The sequence below is a fragment of the Rhinichthys klamathensis genome, unplaced genomic scaffold, assembly GCF_029890125.1.
Source record: "Rhinichthys klamathensis goyatoka isolate OS25496 unplaced genomic scaffold, OSU_Roscu_1.1 h1tg000108l_1, whole genome shotgun sequence".
Lineage (NCBI taxonomy): Eukaryota > Metazoa > Chordata > Actinopteri > Cypriniformes > Leuciscidae > Rhinichthys > Rhinichthys klamathensis.
In genome coordinates this window covers 1,449,604-1,462,257 of record NW_026606646.1, presented here as the reverse complement: position 1 = coordinate 1,462,257, position 12,654 = coordinate 1,449,604, and the positions used below count along the sequence as shown (strand labels likewise).

At 37.3% G+C, this 12,654-nt stretch overlaps 1 protein-coding gene across 1 annotated transcript in view; it reads left to right on the top strand.

Moving 5' to 3' along the window:
* oplah (5-oxoprolinase, ATP-hydrolysing) overlaps positions 1–12,654 on the top strand; it is a 54,749-nt gene that overhangs the window by 35,876 nt on the left and 6,219 nt on the right. Inside the window, exons 17-24 of the mRNA XM_056253667.1 lie at positions 1,352–1,453; positions 2,383–2,557; positions 2,703–2,887; positions 2,997–3,143; positions 3,929–4,063; positions 10,051–10,200; positions 11,212–11,369; positions 11,459–11,619. Coding sequence (XP_056109642.1) covers positions 1,352–1,453; positions 2,383–2,557; positions 2,703–2,887; positions 2,997–3,143; positions 3,929–4,063; positions 10,051–10,200; positions 11,212–11,369; positions 11,459–11,619 — 1,213 coding nt within the window. The remainder of the gene's footprint in view (positions 1–1,351; positions 1,454–2,382; positions 2,558–2,702; positions 2,888–2,996; positions 3,144–3,928; positions 4,064–10,050; positions 10,201–11,211; positions 11,370–11,458; positions 11,620–12,654) is intronic.

Genomic DNA, 12,654 nt, shown 5'->3' with positions numbered 1-12,654 from the left:
TGACATTTTCATGCACAATGAATGAGAAGTAGGACGTTCCAGTCACGGCTGCTAAGCAACAGCTCTTCTGGGACAATGAAGAGACTGTTTTATTGATAAAACATTATGAAAAAAATGTAGCAACAGTTTAGACATGAGAGGATGAAATTTCATACTGTCATTTTTAGGACACCAGATAATGCTTGTTTTGACGTCACTACCGAAGAAATATCAGATCATTTCAAAGTCTTTTATCAATGTGATTTCTTGCATTGTCTGTTTATTGTTTTGCTTGTAAACCTTTAAAACTAATCTGGATAATAAACAGGGTTACACTTTATTTGGTAACACTTTATTTTACAGTGTCCTTGTGACATATGTTTGTATGTACTTACCATAGTAATAACTATAAATTATGCATATTTATATGCAACTAACCCTCAACCAAATCCTAATCCTACCCTAACCCTGTAGTAAGTACGTTAAGTACTATTACTCAGTACTTAAATATATAATTACACTGTATCAATGACACCTTAAAATAAAGTGTAACCCTTTATTTTAATGTGTCAGTGTTACAATGTAATTATGCATTTAAGTACTGTGTAATATTAATTAACTACATGTACTTACTATAGGGTTAGGGTTAGGACTGGGGTTTGGTTTATGGTTAGTTAGATGTAATTATGCATAATTTATAGTTGCATGTAACATGTAACAAAGATACTGTAAAATAGTGTTACCATAAACGGATGCTTGATAGTTATCATCATATTAATGTGTATGCAACACGCTCAATGGCACACATACTGAGAACACATGCTGGAAATAACACAAAATCTCTCTCTCTCTCTCTCTCTCTCTCTCTCTCTCTCTCTCTCTCTCTCTCTCTCTCTCTCTCTCTCTCTCTCTCTCACACACACACACACACACACAAACACACACAATTTGTCAGACTGAGCTGTTCCTAATAGAGATGCTTAATCTGTGCTGAAAACCTACAAAAAAAAGTTTTTGCGTTTTGAGAAAACCCCTTTTAAATGCGAAACCATGGTATAAGCGGAATAATTCACCCTTAGAACTATTGAAAATGAATGCAGAGGTGCAACAGCTTCTCCACTTTGCATTACCAATAATTGTCAATTATTGTTACATACACACAGCCTAACATATCGTGGCATAATGTAGATTGACTCAAGGACACCCAGAGATGCCTGATAGCACACTTGCATCTGCTCACTCTTAGCAGATGATCAGTTTTTGTGATGTTGTGAATTTGAATGTATGAGAATCTGCTCTTTCACAGATGTTTGTGCACTATAATCCTGTTTGATTATATAATCCTGTTGAAAAACTGTTTGATTTATGTTAGATAAAGGCGTCAGGAGGCAGCATGCGGGAGGGAGATGTGATTCTCAGTAACCATCCGTGTGCGGGCGGCAGTCATCTACCAGACCTCACCGTCATCACTCCTGTAGGTTGCTCATGATGAACTTTATGCAGTTTCATCTTAAATGATATGCTAAGGCTGTCACCAACATGTTTGACTCGTTTTCACACCACAATTGAAAATGAAGCCCTGTTTTTCATTACTGTAATGTTCTGGATGCTTTACTTTTGACATCATTACTGCAATACAGTCATTCAAGGTAACAAACACAATTTCAAATGGTATATTTGGGATATATAACTTTTTTTTTTATGTTTAAAGAAGTGTCTTATGTTCACCGTCCGAGGCTGTATTTATTTGATTAAAAATACAGTAAAAACAGTAATATTATGAAATATTTAAAATAGGTTTTGAAATATTTGAAATATTACAATTTAAAATAACTGTTTTAACTCTCAATAACTGTTTTTCTGTAATATATATATATATTTTGTAATTTATTCCTGTAATGGCAAAGCTGTTATATTTTTTAAAGCCTATTTAATGTTTAAATTGATAGATTTCAATTATAGTGTAATGTTGAATGGCTATAATTAATGACTAAAATGTAAAAATCTATTTAATAGAGACATCAGTATCAGTATTGGTATCAGTGATACTGGCCTTTATTCATAGTGCTTAGTAAAAAGATGACATGAAACAAATATTTAAAATATACTGTATTTATGTTGTTTCTACATCATTTTGGAGATTCAATGTGAAAGTATTACAAAAATATATTAAAATCTTTAATGATAGGTGCGATTAATTAAAGAAAAATGTGCAATTAATTTTGTTTAATCGATTGACAGCACTAATATATAGATATAGATGTAGATGTGTGTGTTATTTATGTTGTTTATATATATATGCAGATATTCCCAATGTAAAAAAAAAAGAATAATCCTTAATTTTCCTTAAGTTACACATTAATTTGCAGCATAACTTGATGCGATTGGCTCTGTCTTCTGCAGGTGTTTCGTGAAGGCATGAGTGCGCCGGTGTTCTTTGTGGCCAGTAGAGGGCATCATGCTGATATAGGGGGCATCACTCCAGGCTCCATGCCCCCCCACTCCACCTCTCTACAGCAGGAGGGCGCTGTCTTCACTTCCTTTAAACTGGTCTCGGGTGGAGTCTTTCAGGAGAAAGGTTAGAAAAAAACAATGTAACAGATAGTACTGAATTATTATCACCATATAGTTATACATGGGTATTTCCATGGTCAGTCTATATAAGATTGGTGGTGTTTCTTTTCATTTTTGTCATTATTCATAGTCATCTTTATGTCTATCAGCTGTGACAGAAGCCCTCATGGCACCTGCTCAATACCCAGGATGTTCTGGGACACGCAATCTCCGTGACAACCTGTCGGACCTTCGAGCTCAGGTAGCAGCCAATCAGAGGGGCTGTCAGCTTGTGGGGGAGATAATCACCAGCTACGGCCTGGAGGTCGTCCAGGCATACATGGGATACATTCAGGTGTGGACATTGGTGTGATGTATTAAATATGGGTGGTGAAAATCTCAGCTTGATGTTTATGTCAGGGATTGCCATATGTTTATCAATGAAACGCCCTGTGTATATCTAGAGTAACGCAGAGCTTGCAGTTCGTGACATGCTGAAAGATTTCGCCCGTCGGCGGCGACAGGAAACGGGCTCCCTCGAGGTTGAGGCAGAAGATCAAATGGACGATGGGACACCAATCAGATTGAAGGTCCAGATCAATGAACAACAGGTAAGAAATTATTTGTACTTTTTAAAATTTTCAAATTAAAATCAGTTTCTATATTAGAACTGAAACTTTTTTTTGTTGTTACTTGCATTTTGATCCTTTCACCCTTCATGGTTTCATACTGTACTTAATATTAAGATATTTGGACGCTTGAGCAGCATTTAAACATTACGTTATGTAACAAAATATCAAAACAAGTGGCATTTATTTTAAATACTTTGCAATCAAAACATTTCACAAATTGAAGTTTATTAGGTTTGAAATATGAAGCAATAGAACATACATTCTTGAGGAAGAATACCAATATAAATGGCTGCATTTACGAATGCATTTTACTTGTTAAATTACACATACAGCATGCCATTTGTTCATTCTTCAAGCACAAGGATTTGTTGCATTTGTGGATTGATGTGTGGTTCTGTTACATGTAGGTCTGCAACTAACAAGTATTTTGATAAACGATAAATATGTTAATTATTTATTCGATTAATTGGTTAATTCGATGAACAAAGAAAGATGATTAATTAATAATAAAAAATAATTCTAATTTTTTTAATAAAAATAGATAAATAAAATATTTTAATCTGTAATTTACAAAATTGTTATTCTACTTCCTGCCCAATGTTGTCCTCCAAACAATGTACAATTTGAAAACAATGAAAGCAAATATTCTGAATGTATTAATGTAGGCCATGTACGATTAAGCATGTTTGAAAACCAAAATACAATTTTCAAGGTGCAGTACAGTGATGATCAATACCTCTGTCCATCTTTGTGTCTGTCTGCAGGGCAGCGCAGTGTTTGACTTCACCGGCACTGGGACAGAAGTGTGGGGCAACTGTAATGCTCCTCGTGCCATCACCCTCTCAGCCCTCATATACTGTCTGAGATGCATGGTGGGCCAGGACATCCCCCTCAACCAGGTGACACACTTTGGTGGATTGTGCTCAATAAAATGTTGTTGAAAGAAGTGTCTTATGCTCTCCAAAGCTACATTAGTAGAGTAAAACGGGGAAAAAACAGTTAATTATGTGAAATATTATTACAATTGAAAATAACCTTTTCTATTTAAATATATTTTAGATAACACTTTATTTTACAGTATCCCTGTTACACATCTTACATCTACTTACTATAGTAATAATAGCAGTAAATTATGCATAATTACAAACAACTAACCCTAAACCAAACCCTAAACCTGGTTATGTAGTAACTATATTGTAGTGTGTATATCAGAGGTCGCGTTAGATTCCCGCATTGTCTGTCATTTTGACAGACGGGGTCGTAAAAAACAATTTCATAATCTATTATTTCCAGTCATTTTAATTTTCATATTTTAATGATAATATTGATCATTGATCAAAGCACATTGATCAAAGCACATATACAGATACATACCGTAATTCCTCAAATAAAGGCCGGGGCCTTTATTTACCTGAACTGCAGATGGTAGCCGGCTTTTATTTGAAGCAGGCTTTTATTAGAGGCAGGCCTTTATTTCTAATTCGCGATCCCCGGCCGCACGCCAGCCAAGTTTCCATGGTGACGCGTCATGCTTGGCACGTGTTCACCACAGCCAAAATAGCGCTATATGACAGATGTAGCGCTTTTATTTCTAAATATTAACAAACTTGCTTACCATGTCATCAACTATCTTCTATTCTGACTCTCAAATCCGTGTAAGTGAGTTTGTTTTGTCGTTTAAAAGCCTTTATAAATGATCTTGATCTGTAACGTTAGATGGGCACCGCAGTTCGGAGATTCCTGTTGTATTTGTTAAGTTACAGCGCGTGAATTCTTCAGTTTCTCCCGAAATACATGAAAGTAAGTGGCCGGTGAACTGGGAGAAGAATAGAGTAAACTTTATAGTTACTTACACTGTGTATCTGATATGAATAAAACACGTCGCCAAATATATTTGAATGGATTGTTATTGCTGCTTCCATAGACACCATTGTGTATTTTACAAACTATAAATTTATTGTTTTGCTATAAATCATATCTATTTAAATGTCTGAAACCTAAAATAAACATGTGGTTAAAAGCACTTAATAGTTGCGATATATGACAAGCGCTGAGCGCGTCCGTCTTTGAGTGTAACGTTACATTCATTTAACCCTCTATGGTACGGTGTTGCCTCCAGGCAACATAGTCTATTTTAGCTGTTTTAAAATAAAAACTAATACAATTTTATTTGTCAATGCTCTCTAAGAGGAGGGGAACTCAAATACTAACCAATGAAAATGCAAAAGAGTGGTAACATGACCCCAAGGGGTCCATTGTGTTCCCTCTTTCAGCACACGTGCACATGTCACATGGCTCCATATTTTCTCCACTGACACATACCTGTCAAGTATCCCGTTTTGGCCGGGAAAGTCCCGTATTTTACCCTTCTTTCCCGCCGTCCTCCCGTATTAGGATTTTCCCGTAAATCTCCCGTATTTTAACCTGCGTTATTAAAAAATAATAATACCCCGGGCGGAGTAAAAAAAAAAAAAAACATTCCCAATCTGAGCTCTGTCACTAGCCTCGCGATAACTACAGGTAACGTTACTGTAGGTGGCAGTTGTCGCGAGGTTAGTGTGTGAGGTCAGATCATGAGTGACAACGCGGGGAAAACAGGGACGGATGATGGACGCTATGACAGAGCAAGGCACTCCTGTCAAAAAACCAAAACCCTCATGTACTAGTAAATACCGCGATCGATCAATGGGATAGCGAATTTACTTTTCTGAAGAGGAGCAGGGTGGGGGACAGTCACGCGTTTTGTAACTGCTACTTTAGCATCTCACACGGGGAAGGAATGATGTATAGGCTTGTTTGAGATGCGCCTTGCCTCGCCTGAAATGTAGTCGAGAGTAGGCGGCTGCAGTGAGAGGAGGAGTGAAAAAAGCGCAGGCAAGCCGGACAGATCGCTCTTCTCGCAGTGGATCTGACACCTGTGAGATCAAAGGCGGATATCGCGGGATTCACGGGATTCACACTCGTGCACGGTGTTGCTAATAAACTGGATGTATTTTAAGTTTTGTTGCTTGAATATGAAAATAAATATAATGAACAAGACACCCAAAGTACTTATTTAATTCCATTTTAAATAGGCCTATATGTTTATGAATCATTTTTTCTTTAATACAGATAGGCCTATGTGTTTTTTTTTTAAATAACATCACATAGATCGCACTGTCAGAGAGTTTGGGGATATCCACACATTATCTATACACATAAAACATGATATCAGAGTTTTAAAATCAAACATTTTAAAAGAGAACAATACATCACGGTTGTTTAAACCAATGAGCATTAAGCTGTGCCGTCAGCAAGTCGTTTCCCATCATGCTTTTGATCAGCGCAGTCGGTGGAGAGCAACTGCGCGCGACTGCAGAATCCGACACGTGCGCCTTGCGGTCGCGAGAGTTTTTTGACACACGTCAGCATGACATCAGAGCAAGGCGGACCGCACTCGGACACATTTCTAACCGGCATGCATCTCGCGCTGATCACCGGTGATCGGTTCTGCGCAGATTTTGCTCATCTCAAACAAGCCTTATGTCAGCACGAGAAAGGGTGTTTAGCATGGTACGAAATATTGTTACAGAGAATAGGATGACGTTAGACAACAGAACTGTTTGCTCTACTCTCATGTAAAATTAACCACTCTGGCCCAGTCCACAATACACTCCTTCCAAAACAGTTAATACAAAGTCTGCAACAAATTTGTTCAATAACTCACTAAAAGAGTAAAGAAAAGAAAAACTGCAAATGAAAAGAAAAACTGTAAAAGAAAAGCTATATGAAATGAAAATAATGTGTGGAATGAAAATAAAATGTAAATGTAAACCATCAATGTTAAATGAACAGAAAATAGGCAAATAAGCCTTTAAATAAATGCTCTTAATATATACCCTATATATACCATACATATATATACATATATATATATATATATATGGTGTGGTGGGACTGCTCGCGGTGGGCGCTGGAAAATTTCCCTTATTTTCAAATCCAAAACTTGACAGGTATGCACTGACAAGGGCATTTTTCACTAATTTCTGTCCAGATAATCAACTACAAAAAATCTTAGTCACGTTCATTGGTTAGTAAAGAAGTATTTTCAAAAACATTACATTATATATCATCAAATGTATCATAGGGAATTACATAAAACTGCATGTTGCCTCGAGGCAACATTGTACCGTAATGGAATCACATAAGGCCATACCAGGCATACTAGGTTTGAATACAAGTATAGTTCAATTGTAAGGAAAAGAGTTTGAACTATCTAAATGTATATGGATTTTTACAATCTGAAAACTCAGCATGGTTCGACAGTCACTATTGGCCACTATAGTGGGTAATCGGGCAAATAGTGGATTCGTGGGACGGGCGTGTGGCTTGTTAGTGGTCAGCGGGGGTCGACGGGACATTTGGCCACTATAGTGGGTAATCGGGCAAATAGTGGGTTTGTGGGACGGGGTCGTGGCTTGGGAACGTTCAGTGGGGTCAACGGGACATTTGGCCACTATTGTGGGTAATTGGACAAATAGTGGGTGAGTGGGACGGGGCGTGTGGCTTGGGAGTGGTCAGCCGGGGTCGACGGGACATTTAGCCACTATAGTGGGTAATCGGACAAATAGTAGGTTTGTGGGACGGGGTTGTGGCTTGGGACCGTTCAGTGGGGTCAACGGGACATTTGGCTACTATAGTGGGTAATCGGACAAATAGTAGGTTTGTGGGACGGGGTTGTGGCTTGGGACCGTTCAGTGGGGTCAACGGGACATTTAGCCACTATAGTGGGTAATCGGACAAATAGTAGGTTTGTGGGACGGGGATGTGGCTTGGGACCGTTCAGTGGGGTCAACGGGACATTTGGCCAATATAGTGGGTAATCTGGCAAATAGTAGGTTTGTGGGACGGGGTTGTGACTTGGGACCGTTCAGTGGGGTCAACGGGACATTTAGCCACTATAGTGGGTAATCGGACAAATAGTAGGTTTGTGGGACGGGGTTGTGGCTTGGGACCGTTCAGTGGGGTCAACGGGACATTTGGCCACTATAGTGGGTAATTGGACAAATAGTGGGTGAGTGGGAAGGGGGCGTGTGGTGCCACACAGGATTAAGGTGGCGCTGCTTCTGGGATTTTCGGATTTTGGAGTGCTCCCGTCGGGCCCCTGGGGGGGTCAGGCCCCCCTGACCTCACACGGGTCATTAGGTCGGCCTGGGAGGTCTTCCACATGTTTGATCTTGCTGTTGTTCAGGCCTGGCCTTCATATTAGGAAAAGGTTATGGTGATTGTTAATGTTTTACCCTGAAACAACACCGACTGTAATGTTTTGATATGATAACTTGATATGATGGTTTGTAGTACTTGCGTTCCACGATGGTACAATGTTGCCTGAGAGCAACAGCTGGATAATAAATGTTACTATTTATTAAAAATGAAATGTGTAATTCATTAAAAACTTGATAAATGTGTTTGTTCAAGTGTTTAGTTAAATAAATTGATGTTTTCAATAAATCTATAATTTTTTTCTTCATGAAAATGTCAAATGTTTCAATTTGTCCATTGTGGTACAATGTTGCCCTGAGGCAACAAACTTTTAATTAATAAATAAATTTAAAAATAATGATAATGTTTATTGATATTGTTATAGTGTCCAATTTTAAGCAGGAAAAACATAACAAATAATTTTTTTCTCACTGATATCATATTGCGTACCATAAAGGGTTAAAGTGTACCTATTCACACTATTTTTTCCCCGGCCTTAATTTGAGACCGGCCTTTATTTGTCCGCGTTGACCACGCCCCCGGCCACTATCAGAGGCCCGGCGTTTATTTGAATACCGGTCTTTATTTGAGGAATTACGGTACATCAAATATGGTAAACGGAAGCTCAAGCATGCTTGCTTGGTGTGCAAGAACAAACAATGACATCAGTTGCTATACCTCACTGCCATGGGTCTGCTCCCCTTTTTGTTTACATTGATTTGTTGCACTAATATTTATACACATAGTTGCGTGGGTAGTTTACCTGTCACTTAAAGGTACAATATGTAAGATTTTTGTAATAAAATATCCAAACATCACTTGCACAGTGTGTATATATGTGTGTATATATGTCTATAAATGTCCTGCAGTTGTGTACTTACAATATCCCAAAAGTTACCAAAGATTTTCATTTTCAGAGAAATTCCAATTTGAAATAATGGCTCATCCCTGGTCATTGTCGCCTGTCAATGACGTAATATCCGCGTTATCCCTGGTTTCCGCTCGTACTGCCATAGTAACTATGGCGACAGACGTGGAAAACTGCGATACGTGTCCTTGTTACAGTGTTACACAAATAAGTACTGAGTAATATTAATTAACAACATGTTATAATTTAATATTCATTAACAACTTACTATAGCGTTTATGGTTGTAATTATGCATAATTCACTGTTATTACTGTGTAGTACAAAAAAATAATGTTAAATTGAACATTTAATTTAATATTCAACAATATTATTGATCTGCCTGCATTGACACTATTATACAAGAACTGAACTGAGCTGGACGATGACATCACGGTTTTCTCCAGAACGGCTATATATATAAATTAACTAAATTAATAACTTTTTTTAAAACAAAAATGAAACATCACTGAACTTACTTAAGCTGGACTGTGACGCTATTTTCTTCTGGAAACAAACTTTTTTGCATTATTTTTCTGTTATCTCTGTAAAGCTGCTTTGAAACAATCTGTATTGTAAAAAGCGCTATATAAATAAATGTGACTTGACTTGTAACATGTAACAAGAACATTATAAAATAAAGTGTTATTGCACTTTTTACAAATATGATTTCTAATTTAATAAATCTTTTTGAATATTATTATTTGCCACTTTGTGTCATGATTTGTTTTGTGTTTCAGGGCTGCCTGACCCCTGTTAAAGTCCTCATCCCCCCCGGCTCGATCCTGCAGCCGTCTGAGAATGCTGCAGTAGTGGGCGGTAATGTGCTGACTTCACAGAGAGTGGTGGACGTCATCTTCAGAGCCTTCCAAGCGTGTGCGGCCTCACAGGTGTGTGTTTTATCACACAGAATCATCTATATCTACAGCAGCTTCTGAACTCGCATAGCAAAAATCCGGACCTGGATTTCAGGCCATACACTTTTGGCTGTTTGAGTCAAGTCCAAGTTATTTGTATAGCGCTTTTTACGTATAAAGTATCTTTACAGAAAATCATAATTTTAATGTTTAGAATATCTTAATATATCCATGCCTTATATTTAGCAGATTAGAGCTGGGCAATATTATAGTTTACATTTTTCAACAATACAAGCAATCAGGCAGTTATATAGATATACCCCTAACCCCAACCCTAAACATACTCTTCACTTGGTGTAAGCTGAAAAAATAGCGTATAAAAAAATGGAAATGGAAATTATGCAAATACCAATTAACTCGTCAAAACATAAAATAGTTACAAATTGCCATGAGGTTGTGTTGATGATATATTTGTGGGGACATTTTGGGACGGTATAAACAATCATGCAGCCGATATTTGCTGTATTGTATTTAATGCTTTACATGAGAATACTGTATGTTTGCAGGTGAAGTAAGATATACTATATAACCAACTTTTAATAGATCGCTGGACAATATAGTTAACATTTTTGAAGATTTTACAATCAAGCAGTACATACCGCTTAACATGAGTGTACGGTACTATATACGGTATTTAGGTAAGGTTGGATATATTTGTAGTTATTGTATAATTTGTTATTAATTATATATTCATTAAATATTTTTTTTATTCATTAGGTGGTAATATTGAGAATTATGAAACATGTAAGGTTTTGTTCAATTTTAAAACAATTTGGTGTGGCGACAAGCCTAATTACTATTTGGTTATATGTATAGAAGTGATGAGGCAAAAAATCAATTGCATAAAACTTATACATAAAACGTTGTACATAATATCTTTATTTAGTGTAAGCAAAAGGCATCTGTGGTAATGAATGAAAAACTTCATTTGAGTCAATTTAGATGCCATTTATGATCCCACTTTCTCTCAAATTCTCTTTTAAGGGTTGCATGAACAATGTGTCGTTCGGCTGTGAGAAAAGCGGTTACTATGAGACGGTTGCCGGTGGTGCGGGGGCGGGGCCAAGCTGGAATGGCCGTGGGGGCGTTCACACTCACATGACCAACACTCGCATCACTGACCCGGAGATCCTGGAGAGCAGGTCTGAGTGTTTAACAGCATTATTGAAACATTACATTCATACATAACGTGAAAGAGATATTTGAAGTCGAGTTGATGTCGCCGTCTCAGGTATCCAGTGATTCTTGAGCAGTTTTCTCTCCGGACTGGTTCTGGAGGCAAAGGTCTGTACCATGGAGGTGATGGTGTGATCCGGAAACTTCGATTTCGTAGTCCAGTGGTTCTGTCAGTATTGACGGAGAGGCGCTCTACACGACCCTACGGCCTACATGGTAGCTTCATCTGCATTTATTTATTTATATATATTAGTGCTGTCAATCAATTAAAGAAATTACTAATTAACGGCACATTTTTCTGTAAATAATCGCGATTAATCACACCTAACATTAAAGTTTTTAGTATATTTTTGTATTTTAATCATTTCAAATTTAAACTCCAAATTAATGTAGAAACAACATAAAGACAAGACAGTAGCCTTTATTATATTTGTTTAAAGGTGCAAAACGCAGGTTTCTGAGTTTTTGCAGAACTACGCCCCCTCTGGCGACAAGCGAAACTGCAACCAGAGTTGTGCACGCTCATAGACCACACGCACACGCACGCATGCACGAGCTGTTCATAACTAAAGGAGCATCTGCTGTACAGATCTTTGGTGTACAGTACAGCCAAAATGTCTTCAGAGGTAATAAAGTTATAAATCTGCAAGTCATTTCAAATATATGGAAGGAAAGACATTTGAGTAAATTACTCTTATGTGTGAGGGGAAAACGGGGGTAGTAGAAAACTTTGTTTATGTGTTTACTGTATCCACCTATGATTGTATTGTTATGAAAACACGTTCATGAACAATATAATTGATTACTTCGCAATAGTTCAAAATAATAATCATACCGTACACGGTTGGTCAACAACGTTCACTCAAATGTCTCAAGGTAATAAACAATCAAATGTCACCATGACGTTTTCATAAAAGCCAAAACAGGCTAAGCTGCCGAAGACTTGCGGGGTTCAGCCTGTTGTATCTGAGAATATTCCAATAACAATACATCCTTTTTCTGTTAGAATTTACTCAATTTGTGTCTAATTATCGGTCTTATTTTTCAGCATGTTATCACACTCAAGAATCTTGAACTGTTTTGCTGATTTATTTAGTAGATATTTTGACAGGGACAATACACACTGACAAACATTAATGTGAAATGTGTCAATACTTGTATTGACACATTAACATGTATTTTATCACAATACCAAAATATTTTACGTTTTCCTCGTTTTGATAGAATACGAGCTCTGACCAATTTGATGTT